Genomic DNA, 21,086 nt, shown 5'->3' on the forward strand with positions numbered 1-21,086 from the left:
GTTAGGATTTCTTTCAAGTTTTTAGATCGCTGAAAAGCGAATGTGATGCGGTCACTGTAAAGATCTTTTAGGTCAGGTTCCATATTGATTAGACTCCAATGTTTGTTAATTATTCTTTTGATTTTTGAAGCTTCTGTTGAGTATTTTAACACACATACTGTTTTCTATTCAGAGGTCATTATTTTGGGTGTCAATAATTTTTCTGATGTTATTCTTTTTAATCTGATCAGTTGAGATGTTGGTAAATGCTTTTTGAGCAAGTCTGGGTGGAAGCTTTGGTACAGAAGACTTAAATTCCTATCTATTTACCAATATCTCAACTGATCAGATTAAAAAGAATAACATCAGAACCTGAACGACTAGAAACTACAATCAAAGAACAAATCATTAAATATCAACAAAGAGGTTATCCTCATGACATTTTTCAAGAATCAATTAAAAGAGTACAAAACATTCCTAGAGAAAAATTATTGACACCCAAAATAATGACCTCTGAAAAGAAAACAGTATGTGTGTTAAAATACTCAACAGAAGCTTCAAAAATCAAAAGAATAATTAACAAACATTGGAGTCTAATCAATATGGAACCTGACCTAAAAGATTTTTACAGTGACCGCATCACATTCGCTTTTCAGCGATCTAAAAACTTGAAAGAAATCCTAACAATGACAAAAGATCAAAAAATCACCTATAAAGGAATGTCAAAGTGTCTAAATTGCCCTCATTGCAACAATGTTATGGTCGGCAACAAATGTATGCATCCCGCTCAAGGATATGAAATAGAATTATGACACACCAGTACATGTGACACTAAAAACAGTATATACGCAATTAAATGTCCTTGCGGAAAAATTCATGTCAGTCAAACCGAGAGAAAAATTAAAGTGCGCATAACAGAACACAAGAGCAATATTCGAGCGCACAATACTAAATCTACTATAGCCACCCACTGGATGGAAGCGAAACACCAAATATCTCAATTAAGATTCACCATTCTGGAGGCAGTCCCACAACGCAACGACATGGACCCAACTAAACAGAGACTGAAAGCTGAATTTTTCTGGATAAAAAACTGAATTCTTTACAACCAACAGGAATGATTGATCGCATCGAATATTCATGTTTTCTATAGACAGCACGAAGAAAGGACTATTCCCCCCCTCATTTTACTGCTATCAAAATGTATATTTTTTCATTAATATCTTCTATTTGCAGATTTGATTCATTCTCAAACGTAACTATTGATGCAACACTACTGATGTTAGCATAACTGTATATTTGTTTTGCAAGGCTATCATGTAGGAGGTGAACATACTAAATGATCCCATTCAATGTTTTTTCTTAGAATTTACACCACAGCAATATCTTATTTACCCATATGTTCATTTAAACTCTTGATTTCATAATTTTCAACATGTTTTTATTCCCTTGTTGATTTGCAATGCCGATATTCATGAATTCGATCACTCCGGTCGATCAGTCTGTTTTCGATTTTTATTGTAGTCATCATGTAGAGATCACGTGATAAGGGAGTGCTCTACCTCGTGAAATATTACGATTGTATTGTATTGTATTGTATTGTATTGTATATTGGATTTGTATAGCCCCTTATCACCCAGGGGTCTCTAAGCGCTTAGTCATAAACATTGTTTAATTGTGCACTTTAATTTTGTCCTAAATATCATGATTATATCATTCATATCATTTACATTTCCTTCGTTTACTTCTAAATGTATATAGTACCATTTTAACCATATTATGCCTCAAGTACAGCATGTCTTTTATCTCTACTGAAGCTAACACACTCATATCACGTGACCGCGAGGTCCGAGCTTAATCTAACTCGGACTTTCACGAACCTAACTAATGAAAACACGACTTTGTGAATTATTTTGCTGACTCAAAGTAAGTTTCCCTCTATCGCGCTTCTTGTTATCTCACTTTTTATTTAAAATTAATAGCACTACTCGGCGCATGGTTTCTTCGGCTAAACTAGATCGACCCTACTCAGTTAACACTCGTTTGGCATTTTTTCATTAACAACATTATCACTTGCACATACTATTCTTTTGTAATCCGATCACATGCCTCATTTCTTCTCACTACTAATCATGAACTACATTTTGGGATCCTCGAGACTTGGTTATTAGTAGTTGACTTTACTTCTACAGAACACCTCTACAATGATGTTTGTAAAAACACACTAATCTACGCTGATTGCTAAGGTCCTGTATTATTCTACTTTTTAGGCCCCTGACGAAGGGTCGTACTTGCCGACCCGAAATGCATTGGGCGGAAGAGTAATGCTATAAAATTGGATTGTTTGAAGAAAAATTTACCATTGACCCTTATGAAATGAAATAAGGATAGAAAATGATCAATAAACATTGAAATGATTTCATGACAAAACTTCTGGATTTCATAACATTGGAAGAAAATAGTGATACCAAGTGAAGAAACTTTATTGTTTTATGTCAACTCGAGCGCACGTTTTTGTGAAAGGTTACGCTACCTTCACACATTGGTTACTTAATTGAAGACACGAATAGGCATCGTGTGACAAACGTTTGCGCCACTCATTCTAAGCCTAGAACTATTGTTTAAACATTTTGGAAACGAGTGCATAGGGATTCAAAACTTTGTTCTATCGGAATGGTGTCAGCTTCTCCTGGTGCCATTTGAAAGTGGTGAGGCGTAAGAAGTTTGAAATGAGTGGGTGGTGAGGAGCGAGCATAGCAAGAAAGCTCGACCATCATAAGGGGGATTAGAGATTTATTTTTAAAGAGAGTACGCTAATGGTGCATTTTCAAGCATTTTTGAGGAAGTAAGAAGGTTAATAAAGCAATTGTGAAAGTGCATTATGTAATGCACGTGTCATAATACACCTACCATATGCTATTGTAATCTGGGAATGGGTCTGTGACCAGAGAACATGGGCCGTTGTGACAGGTCACTGGCAGTTTAGTTGCATCTCAGTCCTGGTAGATTAGACATAGGTACAGGCCACGTATTGCAAGCAGTTAAATACATTTCTGTTCTAGTGGGTTTGAGAGGGCACGTAGGAGCTGGATTATATTGCACTTCCATAGCTGGCAGTGCCAGTTCAGACAGAACATGGGCAGTTAATGACATTTCATTTCTAGAGGACTTTTAAAATGGTTGTGACAGACAGAGTGACTGTGAGTGCAAAATAATCTCCAATAAATCAACTAACACCATAAGGCAGTATTACAGAAACTCTAGGAAGTTGCAAAAAGAAAAAACCACAGGTCAAATAAATGTGCACAAATTTTGATGTTGGTTCAAACAGAATATAAACAAAATTGGCTCCGGTTTACAACAAAGAATAACACTGTTCAAGCAAAACCATCGAGGAAACCGATTCTGAAACACAATTACCACGTCCGTGGCTAGTAATATGTTAAATGATTAACAGATGTTATCAAAGAAACCCTAACTCACAATAACTCTTTTTACTAAACATATTTTGTACTATTTTCAACTTTTCATTCAAGAAAACTTAAAAATTGCCTCTAACACAGTCCAATACTTCTCCTTTTCAATAGTGACAAAAATATTTCCTATGTTCCTTATTATACAAACACAGCAAACCTAGAGTTAAATCAGTTTGTGGGATGCTTGCCTGGGCTTGAGCATAGTTTGCAATATTATGTGTGACAAGAATCCAAATATAAAACACACTACTCACATGCAAAAATAACAAAAGCTGAGGTGCATGTGAAATGGTTGACTATTTGTGTATGTCCCAGATCGAAGCTTTTCCAATACATTTTTATAAAAGATTGACACAGAATGCAGGCAGCCACAAGTTTTCCACAACGAACTAGGCCAATGTTTCCGACCATACTCGTGTCACCAAAATCTGCCCACATAGAACATATTAAAACCACAGGCCTCTCCAACCGCACATACATATCCGCCTGTAATTAGCCCCATCCCTTCACCTCCAAAGAGTTTAAGTGCCATGATACCCTATTGGTGACAGCTATGTTCTATAGGAATGCCAGATAACATAATATGGCATCATTTTAATACATTTCAACAAAAGAGGTTAATATTTCCTAACTCACTGTTAGTCTTTTGACTTCATAAAGATGAAAGGCTGACTCACTACTTAAATGCTTCAACTTTAAAGGGGCATGCTAAATGATGAACTTTTTTACCCAGTGGGATAAAAATGAAAAATGCAATCCAAGGACACTGGAAAGCAACACAGTGAACAGCAGAAATTGTTTTTTAATGTGCTTGTGGAGTGGTGTGGCTCACTGGTTAGAGGCGGCAGACCCGTAAGCAGAGAACGGCCCGGGACCAGGGTTCAATTCCCGACGCGGCAGGGTCGTGGACCAGGGTCAAAACGGACTCGATAATTCTCGCCTCGGTGCCTACTCTAACCAGGGAACACACTCGGCAACTCTGGGCATTAAGCTTGCCTCATCTCTACAACAGCCCCTCACAGATGCCGGGGATGCCTGGTTTCACCTTGGAGATTCCCAGAAAGGGACCATCTCACAGGGAAAACCAGGATGGGTTCCCCAGGGGTCTTCAGCGCCTAGATACTCCTTGGAGTCGTAGTGCGCTTTACAAGTACACCCACATTTACATTTGTACAGGCTGCTTTCAATGCTGTTGGACACAGCTCAGAACCACTTTAAATAACCTGGTGATGCACAATATAAAATATGGATAACATGTGCACAGTGCTGTATTCATTTGATCTGTTTTGGGAAGATGGAAAAGGCTGGAACAGCTCAACCAATTTAGAGCTTGTTTTCTACACAGCTCACTGCAGCAAGAGACTTAACCCAGTGAGCTATAGACAGGATCATTAGATCAGGTAGATGTATGCCCTTCCTTATAAGGCTTTCTGTTTAGAGCTGTGCTACCAGCCTCACGTCTAAAACCTTCCAGGGCTGGATGCCAGCTGATCATAGGGAAAAGACGATTGTACATCAGGTTGGTACTTCAGAAAGGGGTGCAGGGCTGGATCTAGTCAGTCAGCTAGGCTAGTTCCTCTGACTGTCAGGCTTGATGTGGTAGAGGCTGGACTTTGAAAAGGCTGCCAGGGACTTGAAAAAGTAAGTTGCAGGCCCCTGCGGTTGAAATGCCAGAAGGCGCTGGGTGGAGTCAGTTAGATTAGTCAATAATGTGAATTCCTCCAAGTGGAGCCTGGTATTGAGTCAGTCACATAACTGGCACTTTTTTTGTAAACCCAGGAGGACAGTACGGTGTCTGTTGCTTCTGGCTCATCTGAAAGAACAATGGGGCTTTGAAATTGCAGAGCTCCCACGTTTTCCAGTTCTAAGCCGGATTAGCTCATCCTGTCAGGCATTCTGGGAGCTGTAGTTCTGGTTCTATAATTGATTAAACAGCACTACAAATCCCAGGCAGTAATAAAAAAACAGAGCTTCACACCCACAAAACTAGAGATCGTGAAAGCTCTGAAAGAGTCATTCACATGTAATGTTCACTTATGATAAACCAGAAGGTTTGGGTTTTTTGTCAGAAACTCAGAAGCCGCCAGTTGTCATCACTGCTCGTTTACTTGTTATTCACAACGTCTAGTCATGCATGTACTTTGAAAAGCAAATGTACGCATTTCACAAGGCAACAAATGTAATAAAATTGGACTGGGTAAGCTATGTGGACGCTTGACGTGTACAATGATTTGAGAATTTGAGCAATAAGAACCAGGAGTAGAGTGACCAAACTGCAATAAGTTGAAAACTAGGGGTGGAAGGAGGGCTGCTATTAACCCAGGGTGTGTTAATGAAGGACTCGTGTCAGTGAGGTAAGGCGACCGCTCTACACTCTGATAGGTAGGCAGGCAGTGCTAGGATGAAGCGTGGGTGTGAAGTGCCAGGTTTAAGGTGCCAGGTCACAGGGGCGGCTCTAGGCTCATGGCGGCCCTGGGCAGGGAGCTTAGGTTGGGGCCCCGGAAGAGGGGGTCCAGGCGGGGTGGAACGCGGAGGCCAGTGAAGAGGGGGGGTCAGGGAATTTGGAATTGGAACATCCCTGCCAGGGGCCGCCACACAAATATGTATCCATCCTCAGAGGATTATTATATTAAGGGTATATATTGGCGTGGTGGCCTCTGGGGTTTGGTGGCCCTGTGCGGGTGCACAGCTTGCATATGCCTAAAGCCGCCCCTGCAGGTCACTGCCCATTTCAACTCTGCTCCATAAATCCCTAGTTGCTCCCCCACTAAATGCACCTCAAGACCCACGCCCAGGGCGTGCCCAAGCACCCTAACACCTCTTGCCCATGAGCAGTTCGGTACTTTAAACAATAGAGGTAACCCCTCCCACTGGGGGCCAGGTTGCAGGTGAACGTGAACCACGATGAGCATGTCCGACCCATGGCGGTCAGTTGTGCAATGAAATTGGAGCTATAGGTGGAAGTTAAGTTAAGTTAAGTTAAGTTAAAAATGTATTTATATAGCGCACGGCTACTCCGACAGAGTGTCCCGGCGCTTTCCACAAACAACTCAGTGTGTAATAACATAACAAGAAACAATACAGAAAAGAAAGACCCACCCAAAGAGCAACTAAACATTAAAAAGCCATGTCTTCAAGCTCTTCCTAAATTGAAGCAGATTAGGAGTACTGCGTAGCGCCAGTGGAAGGGAGTTGCACAACTGAGGTGCCTTAAAGCCAAAGGAGCGGCCCCCAGTGCGGGCCTTCCGCACGCGAGGAACCACGGCAGTAAAGAGAGCCGCAGAACGCAGTAGGCGAGCAGGGCGGTAAAAGATCAGCCTGCGCCGTAAATACCCGGCCCCAGAGCCAAACAGTGCCTTGTGCATCAACGTAAGGGATTTGAACATAATCCGCTTACGGATAGGCAGCCAATGGAGCTTCTGAAGCAGCCCCGACGCTCGCGATCGCCTATGCAGGCCAAAAATCGCACGGGCAGCAGAATTTTGCGCCACCTGTAAACGCTGGACCAGGTAGTCTGGGAGGCCAAGGAAAAGGGCATTGGCATAATCCAGCCTGGACCCAATGAGCGCCTGCACGGTAATCCGCCTATGCTCTGCAGAAAGCAGTGGAAGAAACTTGCGGAGCATCTTCAGAACACCGAAGCAGGTGCCCACCAGACCAAGTACGTGGGCTCTCAATGACAACTTATTGTCAAGTTTAACCCCGAGATTTTTGGCAACCAGAGATGACTGTGCCGGAGGGCTCTTTTCAGCCGGCCACCATTGCCGCCACTCAGGGTCAGTTGCACATCCAAAAAAGAGAACCTCCGATTTGCTGGAATTGGCCTTCAAGTTGTTATGCTGGAACCAATCGAATACCATGGCCAAACAGGCCCGAATACCCTCTCCATCAAATGGCTGATCTTTGCCACATGTGAAGAGGAGTTGCGTATCATCGGCGTAGGACACGATCTGGGCCCCGTACGCCTCCACCGCCGCCGCCAGAGGGGACATAAAGATGTTAAATGATGATGGGCTCAACACAGAGCCCTGTGGAACCCCAACCCCCAGGGGCGGCATCTCGGCGGAGCGCTGCGAGACCCAGATCGTCTGGCGGCGGCCTTCCAAAAAAGATGTAAACCATTTGAACACCGTCCCCCTAATGCCGATGTCATGAAGCCTGGCGAGGAGCGCCGCATGAGGGACGGTGTCGAATGCCGCCGACAGATCCAACATGACTAGCATGGCCTTGCCACCAACATCCAAAGTCTCCCTGATTATCTCCGAGACCTCCAACAGCGCCGTTTCCGTGCTAAAGTTAGGACGGAATCCGGATTGGGAAGGATGGAGCAGATGGTTAGTTTCTAAAAAGCTCGACAAGACGCCATGAACATGTTTCTCGGTGATCTTAGCCAACGCCGGCAAGAGTGAGATTGGCCTGTAGTTGGCCAAGACCTCAGCATCGAGACCTGGCTTTTTCAAGAGGGGGATGACCATCGCCCTCTTCCAGGTACAAGGCACCCTCCCCTCCCTCAAGGAGGCGTTGAGGATAGGATTAACCTAAAGAGAGTAAAGAAAACAGAAGACGGGGGCTCTCAAATAAAATATTTTTGCTAAACAAGCAAGAGAGCTCAGAAGGTTAAGCATTTGCGACTGAGACATGCGCTAACATTTGGGTCACAGGTTTGAGTGATGGAAGGAGTTCAGACTTTCATTCTTCAAATGTTGAATGTCGATCAATAACACTGCAGAAAAAACAGTGGAGCAGTAAAAGGTGCATCCCTCTACTCCGACTTCACGCCAGATTTACAACTGGTGCCTGTGCAAATTTCAAACAAGAAGATTCTGTGTTACGACTACGGACGGACCGAACAGTACTCCTTTCATCTACCTCGGAAGTGAGCCAGGAGAGGCTCTGCCAATGAATACACAGCAGCTGAGTGATAGACCAGTGGGTACAGTTCCTGATGAAAAGCTTTGCTATGTTTTATGTGCAGAACTTGGGCCCGAATAGACTAATGACAATTGAAGCATTGAATCAAACATGGCGGGATGTGCTTCTCAACGTTGGCTCCCCAACTCTGGAATTCTCTTCCCCTCTCTTTACGGCTCATTGACAATCACTTTCAATTTAGGAAGCACCTTAAAACTTGGCTTTTCACGTCCGCCCGGTGAACGATGCGTTACATTTTTTTAACATAACATAACATAACAAGCATCAGCGGGCAAGCACGGCTTGCATCTCACCTATCAGGGCGGTAGGGCTTCAGAAAATCAGACACATCCCATGGGGGTTCCTCTTAGCAGGAGGGCTGAGACACAGTCACGTACTTCAAGACAGGTTACAGCAGGAGTGGAATCACATGACGCAGGCCTTAACATCTGAAAGATGGGTTGGGCTGGGACGAGGTCAGTTGGAGAAGTGTGGCTCAGTGGTTAGAGGCGGCAGACCCGGAAGCTGAAATCAGCCGTGGATCAGGGTTCGATTCCCCGCCTCGGCGAGTCTCGGGCTCAAAAATTCCACGGACTCGACAATTCTCGCTCCGGTGCCTACTTGACTCACGGGCTCACACTCTGCGACTCTGGGCAATAGCTTGCTTAATCTCCACTACGGCCCCTCGCGGTGGGATGCCTGGCTTTCACCTTGTGAATACCCTGCTGGGGTATCTCTCACAGGGGAATACCAGGACGGGTTCCCTAAGCAAGCGCCTTGAGACCCCTGGGTGAATCGTGCGCTATATAAATCGAAATACATTTACATTTACATTTACATGCAGGCATTTACCATTGAACAAATGCTGCTGTGGCGGTGTAACACTCATTCACTTTTCGGACATTTCTGCCCTTGTAAGACTAGTGGGAGCTAAGAATTTCAGAAGCATGTTTCAGAGTGGTGCGTGCTTTTGAATGGTTGATCGCTTTCCAGATCCGGCCTGTGCCTTCAAATGTCAGTATGCCTGTGACAGAGTCAGTCACAACAGACATTCTTCTATAATCCCAATTAGTTACTGTACTGACAAGTCTGTTGTCAGAGGGCCTGAAATTAATTTAAATGCCCTACTTCACCCCATGTGACTAAAAGTTAAAACACCCACCGTCCGCTCCGTATTCTCGGCTGTCTGACTCTGAACACTCGTGACTTTGCCGCCAGGCGTGCCGCGAGCACGGAACCAGCAACCTCGCTCCAGGTCCAGCCTCACCCCACTACTCCTGCGCCAATCTAGACACTGCTTCCTTGCTCTTTCTGTTAGAAAACAACAAGAGCGCAGCACGACTGCACGAGGATTGGCTGGGCAGGCGCTGACAGTGCTCCTTAGGAGTCTTGGGGGCTGGGGTAGCAATCTTCTGGGTTCCTACACTGTGGAGATAGGCAAGGGTTTAAGAGCGCATGACGAAATTGTCGGAGCAAGGCACCCGTCCAACCTGACATGCGCACTTTACCCAAAGTAGGCCTGGCAGATATTCAAGCAGGCTCCACCCACCGACCCCACCCCCTCAGTCACTCTGAACTTTTCCCAGACCATGCCACGTACTGCGGCTAAAATTAAAATGCCATTTGAAGAAAGTAATGCAGTAAACAGGATTTATAGGACCCGCCTCCCTTACCTCCCCCCCACCCCGCAACAACACAAACAGGGGGGCGATGCCCCCACACCCTTATAAAGAAACTGCAGCTGCTACCAGAAGATGGAAAGTGCAGCACGTGTCATGTTTGTCCGTGAATGGTTCTTTCATGGTTCTTGAATGTTTTGTCCTCATGGTTCCTTTTCAGCAGAGTCCGCTCGCCACAGTAGATATCTTTGGAGAAGCAGAGTCTCTAGGAGCGGAAATGGCATAAGCGGAGGTGAAGGTCCAACCCTGGGAGCATAGGCTTCCTTGGCGGGGACTGGAATTTCTTCCACGATTGGCTTTACCTCACCCTAGGAATACGACCCTGTTTTGGAGCTGGGCACTGCGGATGGCATTGGCCGAGTGTTGGGGTCATGGGATTCCAACACTGAGTATGGGAGTGGGCAACACCAGACACTGGACTTGAAGTTCATACAATTTTACCTGCTGCCTTTGTGAGTAAAATTCAAACTTTGAAAGCAGAACATTCATCATATTACGAGGGCAGGTTGTCCCTCGAGGTGAAATGTTTTGATTTATATGACAGGAGTTCTCAACTGAACCTAAAAGGCGGCATTACTGTGAGCAATATTGTTTTAAAAGATATTAGTGTGTGTTGTTTGGTTTATTTAAAGCCACTTAAATCCAATTTTGCAGCGGAAGGACTCGAATTACAATCCAGTCCGGGGAGCTAAAAAGGTGATTGAAGAGACTTTGAAATGCTAAGAGAGAACTGTTTAACCACATAAACAGCGCTCAGCAGTATTCATGTAATAACTCAATATGAGTATTAATTTTGTTGTTACTAAACACTGGGAAGCTGGAGTGGCGTTTTGGAATATATTTTGAGTTGTCCCTCTGCAATGTTTGCACACGTTTTTGATCTTTCTGCCAAAAAAATTGCATCACTTATGTTGATTCGTTTTAAAGTATAAATAGAAGAACCAACATGGCACACCTCAGATTGAAAAAAGCAGTGTCACTGCCGAAACGCGTCTGATGTTCCAGTGTCCTGTGTAACCTGACTGAATAAACAGGATGCAATAACCTGACTATGAGTGCTGACTCCCTTTCTCATAATGGAGTTTGGGGAGAGTTTTGGGAGATATATATATATATATATATATGTCTATATATATATATATATATACACACACACACAAATATACATACACGCATTATTATAATATAAAATAACATTGTCAATTAATTTAAAATAATGAACTTAGGAGTAATACAATAACACGTAACTGCACATTTGCTACTCAAATTAAATTGTTATTGAATATTCAAATATTTAAAATATATTATTCAAATAAAGTGGTTTGAATGAAATGTTAAAAATACCACTGCACTAGCATATTAATACTTAATATTTTCTAAATATAATGAAAAGTTATTTGCTTAATTAATTTAAAATATGTTTTTTATAAACGTTTACTTTTTTAATGATTTAAAAGGGCTAACTATTAAAGTTTAAAATAGTAAGTTATTTAAATTTTTTTTAATAGTGATCCTTTTAATACTAACAAAAACCATATAGATATTTAAAATTAAAGTTAAAATCATTGAATTTTCTTTTCCATTGGTTTTATTTTAAGGCCTTACCTCTATTATTTTCTATGAGAGCGTGTTGCAGTACCTGTGAGTTGCCATGTGTGGTGCTAGACTTACTCCAAGGCAGGGCTGCAGTACATTTACTAAGGTAAGGTAGGTTCTGTCTGGAATGGTATAATTACTTTAACTATATCTTAAACATTTAGACATCCTTGACTAGGTAATCACCCAGTACTTCGTTCTGGTTATTTTCTTTCCATTCATTGCAGCCTAATCTCATTCTTGACCTATTGGTATTTCTCCAGATTCCGACTCCTGGTGGATCGATCAATTGAAGCACTCATCAGGCCTTTGATTGTTACCTGAACTGGTAGGTTTCCACAACCACCGGTCAATCATTTCACATTATGTACCACACCAGACTCATGGCTCATTTCTCTCATAGGCTGTCCCGCCTTGTCCTTAAGAAGACCCGCTGTGACTCCATTTGAATCACACACCCTCTGGGTCAAAACGTCAAAATGCCACCATTCCTACTTTCTCCACTCCACCTAATAGCAGACCTGTGTATGGATTGGAGATTCAAGTGTATAGGGATTAACATTTTATATATGTTTTGTACAGCACTGTATATATGTTATTCACCCAAAGCACTTTGTCACTTCTAGATCACCTTATCACAGATTAGTTTATGTTGTGTTATTTTTTAATAATGTTTTGTTTTCTGTGAGCCTGACTACGTCACAACCAGAGCAAATTGTAAAAAGAAAAATGAATTAATTTGCTAATACAATTCCTCTTGATTACATCAATCTAGGTGTGTTTACCTTTTTTCTTTTCATGTGTAAATGTTTAAGATATAGTTAAAGTATTTTTCCATTCCTGGCAGAACCTACATTACCTTAGATTTCAGATACCCAGGTTCTGAGGGTCACTGGGTAGCCCCATTATACTTGATGAAGTACATTTACAGCTGTTTTGTGGCCTTCTGCCCGTTGTAACTTTAGAAGTGTAGTTTGTGAATAGCTATGGGCATACTCTTCTTTGGGTGGCTGCTTGAATTCACATGTCCTTCCCTACCAGACTCCTTAAACCCCTTCTAATATCCCCTTAAACCCTTCCTATTTGTAGTAGGTATTCACCATTTTGCAAACACTCCATCTCATCTATCTCACATTTACTACAAAATGTATACTTACGTGTGCAGAAATCTCTGCACATTGGTGGAGATCTCCCTATACATTAGTGAGCAGGATTTAGTAGTACGTCAGCAGTACTATCATAGAAATGATTCATGTATTGCAAAATGCAGTTTGTGAATGGACCTCTTTGTTTTTCCATTCCAAAATGAAGAAAAACATTCTACCTGAGCACGGGTAGCCAAATATTTCTTAATACCACTTGTCATTTTATAGTCTATCCCTAATGCTAGTGTAGTCTTGCTCTGAGTCAGAGTGGAACGGGTACCCCAGCCTGCACCACCCACTGCCCCTGCCAGCGCTGTCATTGGCAGCACTGACAGGGGCTATGGGTGGTGTAGGCAGGGGTGGCCTCCTGACCAGGGCCCTGGCACTTATTTTTTTTACAATTTAAGTACTGACTGCTTGTACTGGGAATCAGGTATGGCTGACAGTCTCTGCTTGTATCTGCTGGTCATGGAAGCTTGCCATGGAGTGTAATGCACTGCGAATCTACAGGGACTAGCCTTTAACAATCACCTTCATCACTGCAGCTAGAGGCACCAGATACACTGCCTGCAGCTAGAGACACCAGATACACTGCCTGCAGCTAGAGACAACAGATACACTGCCTGCCGAGAAGACAATAGAAAATAACAATGTCAATGACAGCTCAGAAAATTAACATATTGTAAAGCTAACCTTACTTTTCAAGAAAAGGCCTACTGAATCTTACGTGCATATGTATGTCATGGCCCTCTGAAATGATGACCTCAGATGTGATGAATTATCATTTTTTGAAAGAAACATTATTCCCACATAAATAGAAGTAAAACTTAACGGATCAATAATTTGACTTCAGTTGATAACGATATGGTAAAAATAAAGAAATACAAAAGTGTATTCCAGTGTTCACAGTACCTCCTTTTAGCCAGGTCATTAACAGCAGAGACAGGATAAGCTTCATCTTTCCCCCTAAAAATAGAGCATAAGGTTAGTGTGACATTTGTTCAGACTGAAATTACTTAGATAATTAGTAAATGTTTACCCTGATTTCATTTTAGTCAGCATTCACCCTGGACTAAATAAATCGCCAGACAAATCTAAAATAAGCATAAATCATGAAAAAGTAGAAACACTGAGGTACTTATAGGTGCATAGATGTTTCTTGACAGATGTATTATTTTCATATTTTTAGCTGGAGTATTGTTCTATTTTCCAATCAATAAAGTATCCAAGTGTATATGTGTGTATCCACTAGAACATTTGATATAGCACTTTGTGATTCGACTAAAAGTCATACAAAAATAAATACAATAAACATATATAGAGAATACTTAAAATATGCTTAAGCTCCTATGTTGTTTCCTCCATGACCCTAAGCGCTGCCCAAGTGTATGAAGCCACTGCACAATATATAGTTGGTGAATCCGTGGCATAGAGTCATAGGCCCAGGTTTGCAAAAATTAAGATACAATGTGGTTTACCTCTTCTATTTTCCGTGTATCTAGGTGCAAAGCTTCTAGGTATGTTCCCACTTCATTTACAAATAGTCTTGACAAGAGGGGCACTACCACGAATCCCTGGCGAACCCCAGTAATGACTGGAAACTGGATGGTTCATTCACGTGCTTGAATGGAGAGATCTGAAGGCCCCAATCATGCATTCTCATCCTCATGTCTGCAGGGCCTCCAATAATAAATGGCTTCCTGTCCACTTGAGTTGAGTGCTGTTTTCAAATCAATAAATGTCATATAAAGTGATACTTTCTTTAGTTTAAATTATGTGGGACAGATTACATTCCTCATTGATTGATTATGTCCAAGCACTGTCTGAGGTATGCTTGGATGTTACTTAATACACTGATGTGGCCGACTAAGGGGTTCCTTACGATGGCAGGAGGACAAAGTCCGCCCGCCACTGTATCGGAATGCGGGACTGTCCGCCAAGGGTGCGGCAATCCCGCACCTGCAATTAGGATGCCACAGTTTTGTTAAGGATGGAATTCTTTGATGTGGCTTGTGCACTGGCCACATTTAAAAAAATATATATTATAGTGTTAGATAGTAGGAGTTTGGGGATTTTAGCTGAAGTATAATGAATTGGTATTTATATGGTGTAATTATATATAAAATGTTATTATTTCTAAGGAATGTATGTTTTAAACAGCCGCAGTGCAAGCAACGAAATTCGTTTTATTTATTTTTATGTTTGCTTACCTGTTAAAGTCCGTATTCCATACATTACTACCCCCCACCCTGCCCCTCCCCCTCCCCACGTCACCGCCCGGCCGGTACTCCCACTACCGGCCGCGGCTGGTTTTAAAGACGGTGTCTAAACATTAATAAAGTATGAACTGAACACATGGAATTTGACTCACGCTAGCCAACTACACTTTACATTCTGAGATGTAAGTTACTATACTTGAAGTGGGAAACTTAGTCCAAGGATGTATTTGTTTTTGGCTAAAACATTAAGGGTGAGACAACGTGTCACACATGAGTGGGCATTAACCTCTTCTGTGCGTCGGACGGCCCCCGGACGTTTTACGTCACGTGGGCATGTGCAGACAACGGCCGGGGGCCGTTAAGTATAGTAATACTGTATCATTGTATCAAAAAACTTTATTTCGGCCTCAAAAGCAGTCAAAACGGCACACCACATTAGTATCTCAATTATCATAACAACATGACGTGCTTACTTCATACATGGAGCAAAAATAAATACGAAAATCTTAGACAGACAAATAACATTCACACAATAAATATTAAATGAATAAGAGAATCTCATTTTTGAATGACAAAGGTTAACAACCTATAAATGTGGATTATTATTATTATTATAAGGGTGAAATTCAAAAGTTTTGACAAACTCCTCAGAAAATCTGGTCCCTCATAATATATCCTGGCACATCTAAGAATGCTTGTAACTAAAACATCACTTTTCTTTTGGTAGTGGCACATAAAAAAAAAACTCTGATTCTGGTCAGATCACTTGATCTCCCACGCCTGAAATAAAATGAATGTGATCTTGTGTAGTGTAACTGGTGTTCATGTAAATAGCTCCAATACCCTAGGGGGAGTTCACCATATATAATTCTACACACACAAAAATTAAAGAATAACTGTCCATTTTTTTATGTTTAAGATTCCGCAAAAGCCAGACCATGATAATTAAAGAGGACTATTTATATAAAAACGTCCATATTCTCCTTTAACATGGCTTTTCTGCCTTTGTTTATTTCAAATATCAGTCAAACTATAGAGCAGCTGTAGATCACATTTGAAAGTGTTTTTGATTTACGTTTACTGTTTAAAGTACATACTCATCAGAGGAAAAAATACTGGCTTTGGGTGATTTTCTTCATTTTCATACCGGCCAGGATATTACAATACTGGTCATGCCAGTAAAACAACGGCCAGGTGGCAGCGCTAGCCAGATCACGTGTTGTTGCCCTTGGGCCTGTTATGTGACCTCACTGGCCTGGCCAACATGCAGTGCTTCCTGTTTTCACCAATGAGAAAGTAGGCTCACACTTTTTCAATCAGCAAATATTTCTCTAAAAATGAGTCCAAGGATACTCGCTGAATGGTGTTTCATGAAAGGGCACGGTCCGGGAATGTGGGCCGCTGTGCTGGGGAGTTCCTAGGTCTAATTGTCATCCCAATCCGACTCTGATACTATCATCTCCCCTTTACGACACACAATCAGGGCCTACGTTTCTTTGGGCGCCCTCCGCACAAGAGAGGATCCGAAAAGCCCCCCGATGGCGATGACACAGTCATCTGTGTGAGAATGGTGACGTTTTCATCACAGTGCTTGCTGTAAGTGTCACAGTCCGGTCCCTTGGGGGGTTATATGTTCTTAAAACGAATTCCGTTGCAACGCATGCCTTTACCACGCATGCGTTACAACGGAATGGTTTATCAACTCATAACGTTTTCCTCTAATTCATGCGTGGTGACGTCGTACGTCCTTAAGAAGAAACGGAAGTTTCTTTCCGTTTCCTCTTAAACAACTACGATTTCAGGTGAGGTTTTTATTTGGGGCGGAGACCCCCCCAAGCCCCCCATGATTATTTTGAACCTTTACCACATATGCCTTTACTACACACCTCGTAGTAAAAGTATGCGCGGTAAAGGCTTTCGTGTTAACCACGCATGCGTTGTAATGCATGCGTGGTTAATGTATTCGTGGAAACGGCCGCGTTGTAATGGCAGTTTCCCCCCTTGGGGTTTAACACTCTGGCATCCTTTTGCAAAAGCGCGAGCCAGCCGCGTGTTCTGTCAGTTTCCTTGTGTCGTTGCACGCGCAGTGCGGGCGCGAAGGCGACGTATGATGTGGTCTTTCCGACAAAACAGAGCAAACCCCAAGAAAGACTGGCAATGCATGAGGCGTTTATCTTTGCCTCTCTGGTAACCCAAAATCACTAGCATACAAGTCTTACACATTCACATTCTGAAACAGGCCATGGAATCAGTTATGTTTAGCTCTTCAAATGCACAAGAGTGTCAGATGTTACGTTTACGGTTATGGATGCCAACGAATCACTGAATGGCCTAAACAAGTATACTGTCACCTTGACCTGTATTTATCCAATCCGGCTCAGCAAGGAGGGCCTTGTAGGCTCGCACTCGGTGCTTGAAATGGAAAAATAGAAGTGCAGGTACTCGGTACCACAGAGTACCTGCTTGTTTCTGGGAAGTGCCGGTACACTCCAATCAAAAGTATTACATCACTCTTGAGAAGTGCCGGTTCTCTACCACTAAAAATGAGGCTAACAAGCCGGAAAGTGCCAGAATGGAAAGTGACCTTGGCTGACACGGCAAGGCTGATGGCTCTATTAGTGTGCCACATGCCACTCGCAGACTATTGGGCTCATCCATATCATACGTAACACTTTTCACCCGCGCTGTTAATAGCCACCATTTTGCATCCTGTGACTTTTAGTGTCTTTTTTGCGCATTCCAAAAACCAGTTAATATTTCTCAGACGAGGGTAGCTGGATAACATAAAATACAGGGCTGCCTGAATGTCACACATGACATGGGACTCTTATCTATGATGAGACGATTGACTACATTGCAGACATGTCACAAGCCTTGTAGAATAGCCTAGCGAATATTTTAATTGGAATCATACAGAGAATTTTAAATATGTAAATGAACTCATGTAATTCATGTATGCAATGTTTTATGTGAGCCCTCTTTATCCTACACTGAAACACGTACCAGCATTAACCGCATATTATTTAATTATTTCCCATTCAACCTGAAACAGGTCCCATTTTCCAACTTAAACGTAATGTAATTAATGAAAATGTCCGAAATATTTGTATTATTTTAACTTTAGTTTTGGATTGTTTACAGGAGCAAGGATGTTGTCTTTAGAAAAATAAAATGCTAATACATCCGTTCCAATGCAGGTTAAAGTTACCTGCATGCTACTTAAATACCTCAAAGTACATAACATACATCAATAAGTGCATTTTCCACAGTGATTTCTTTGGCGTTCATGGTTGTTCGTTAAGTGATAGACACCCTGTGGTAGCTTGCGTAGTTTGGGAGCCTGCGGTGAAATCACTCACACGTGCACAAGGGTCACCGCACTGACACTCGCCCCAGGCGTTCCCCTCTGTCCTCGACCTCGAGTGTACTTACTGTTGACCTGAGGCTCTCGAGGTGATGGGCAGCAGCGACTCGTGAATCCGGGCTGTCTGATGCTCTTTATTTATTTCAGCAGCTCCCCACACAGCTCAATCTACATATCCCGAAAGGATATGAAATAAAGCACGTTCTCTCCTCAGGGGCGCTCACGCAGGCGGTTGGTTTCTGGGCAGTGCACCGAGAGCCCACGCAGTGCCGGATTGCGGCTGCATATATTGAGCGCTCCCCTACAACGCGTGACCCCTCCCCTTAAACCGACCGACACCTAAACTCCTTCAAGTGTGTTTGTCTCACTGATGGCTGGCTGATGCCCCTTCCTCCTACCCCTAGAGGACACCACAGCTCGCACGAGCTTCGTCAAAGAAACTGCTATCTATTTCCCTGCATCTTCTCACTGATTGTCAGGAAGTCACGTGCAGCGACTATGATGAGAGTGTGTTCAGTCGCTGCAAAAGCGCAAGCCAAGAACACATCAGGGTGCCTGATCACCAAACATTTTTGATTGACACTTGTGCATGTGCTTAGTGGTAAGTTAAGGCAGTGTTTGGTGCAGGCATCTTTTACCACTTCATAATGAAAACAGGTTGTGTCAGTGGTAATGTGTGACAAAAATGTGTATACATCCCTGTAGTAACAGTCCAGACGTGTAGAGGATCTTTAGATATTTATTTGTAGATAGTACAAGTCAACCAGTTAAATCCGATACAAGACCCCACCAAGAGCAACCGGGGTGGTGCTCAGCTGTGATTACACATTCACCTCCAGTCGAGGTGTGTCGTTAAATGGTGTCATTACACATGACACGATACAGAAAAGGGGGTGGTGATGAACAGAGTGTCTGAATTAAGCAGACCACTCTTACCCAGTCCAAAGATCAGGGCTTGATCCATCACCGTTATTTATCTCACTGCCCCATCCCAGCTCAGAACCTGGCTATATGCAAATTAGTCTGTCCCTGGCCCAGTGCATCATGGGAACAGGGCAGACCAAACTACCAAGCCAATTCTTCACCAGAAAGGAGACAAGCTACCGGGGACCGGTTTCTGGCATTTCAGCCTCTTCGGCCCGGCTTGCTTGAATCCTGATGGAGCAGTGAGAAAGGGACTCATGTCTGAGTATACCCTGCCACACCTATAGTGGCCAAAAACGATACAGAAAAGGGGGTGGTGATGAACAGAGTGTCTGAATTAAGCAGACCACTCTTACCCAGTCCAAAGATCAGGGCTTGATCCATCACCGTTATTTATCTCACTGCCCCATCCCAGCTCAGAACCTGGCTATATGCAAATTAGTCTGTCCCTGGCCCAGTGCATCATGGGAACAGGGCAGACCAAACTACCAAGCCAATTCTTCACCAGAAAGGAGACAAGCTACCGGGGACCGGTTTCTGGCATTTCAGCCTCTTCGGCCCGGCTTGCTTGAATCCTGATGGAGCAGTGAGAAAGGGACTCATGTCTGAGTATACCCTGCCACACCTATAGTGGCCAAAAACGATACAGAAAAGGGTGTGGTGATGAACAGAGTGTCTGAATTAAGCAGACCACTCTTACCCAGTCCAAAGATCAGGGCTTGATCCATCACCGTTATTTATCTCACTGCCCCATCCCAGCTCAGAACCTGGCTATATGCAAATTAGTCTGTCCCTGGCCCAGTGCATCATGGGAACAGGGCAGACCAAACTACCAAGCCAATTCTTCACCAGAAAGGAGACAAGCTACCGGGGACCGGTTTCTGGCATTTCAGCCTCTTCAGCCCGGCTTGCTTGAATCCTGATGGAGCAGTGAGAAAGGGACTCATGTCTGAGTATACCCTGCCACACCTATAGTGGCCAAAAACGATACAGAAAAGGGGGTGGTGATGAACAGAGTGTCTGAATTAAGCAGACCACTCTTACCCAGTCCAAAGATCAGGGCTTGATCCATCACCGTTATTTATCTCACTGCCCCATCCCAGCTCAGAACCTGGCTATATGCAAATTAGTCTGTCCCTGGCCCAGTGCATCATGGGAACAGGGCAGACCAAACTACCAAGCCAATTCTTCACCAGAAAGGAGACAAGCTACCGGGGACCGGTTTCTGGCATTTCAGCCTCTTCGGCCCGGATTGCTTGAATCCTGATGGAGCAGTGAGAAAGGGACTCATGTCTGAGTATACCCTGCCACACCTATAGTGGCCAAAAACGATACAGAAAAGGGGGTGGTGATGAACAGAGTGTCTGAATTAAGCAGACCACTCTTACCCAGTCCAAAGATCAGGGCTTGATCCATCACCGTTATTTATCTCACTGCCCCATCCCAGCTCAGAACCTGGCTATATGCAAATTAGTCTGTCCCTGGCCCAGTGCATCATGGGAACAGGGCAGACCAAACTACCAAGCCAATTCTTCACCAGAAAGGAGACAAGCTACCGGGGACCGGTTTCTGGCATTTCAGCCTCTTCGGCCCGGCTTGCTTGAATCCTGATGGAGCAGTGAGAAAGGGACTCATGTCTGAGTATACCCTGCCACACCTATAGTGGCCAAAAACGATACAGAAAAGGGGGTGGTGATGAACAGAGTGTCTGAATTAAGCAGACCACTCTTACCCAGTCCAAAGATCAGGGCTTGATCCATCACCGTTATTTATCTCACTGCCCCATCCCAGCT

At 43.3% G+C, this 21,086-nt stretch overlaps 1 protein-coding gene across 3 annotated transcripts in view; it reads right to left on the reverse strand.

Moving 5' to 3' along the window:
- The window catches only part of LOC144819406 (interleukin-31 receptor subunit alpha-like), a 720,774-nt gene extending 702,004 nt beyond the window's left edge, over positions 1-18,770 (reverse strand). The window contains exons 1-2 of one of the 3 annotated variants that reach the window (XM_078677309.1): positions 18,438-18,769; positions 13,699-13,752 (exon numbers count right to left, since the gene is read on the reverse strand). In XM_078677309.1, the coding sequence (XP_078533435.1) occupies positions 13,699-13,744 (46 nt within the window). In that variant the 5' untranslated portion in view covers positions 13,745-13,752; positions 18,438-18,769. Of the gene's footprint in view, positions 1-13,698; positions 13,753-18,437 lie in introns of all 3 variants that reach the window. The other 2 variants (XM_078677308.1, XM_078677307.1) reach the window with 2 other exon arrangements.
- Between the last annotated feature and the right edge of the window lie 2,316 nt (positions 18,771-21,086).

The sequence above is a fragment of the Lissotriton helveticus genome, chromosome 2_1 (assembly GCF_964261635.1).
Source record: "Lissotriton helveticus chromosome 2_1, aLisHel1.1, whole genome shotgun sequence".
NCBI classification, from domain to species: domain Eukaryota; kingdom Metazoa; phylum Chordata; class Amphibia; order Caudata; family Salamandridae; genus Lissotriton; species Lissotriton helveticus.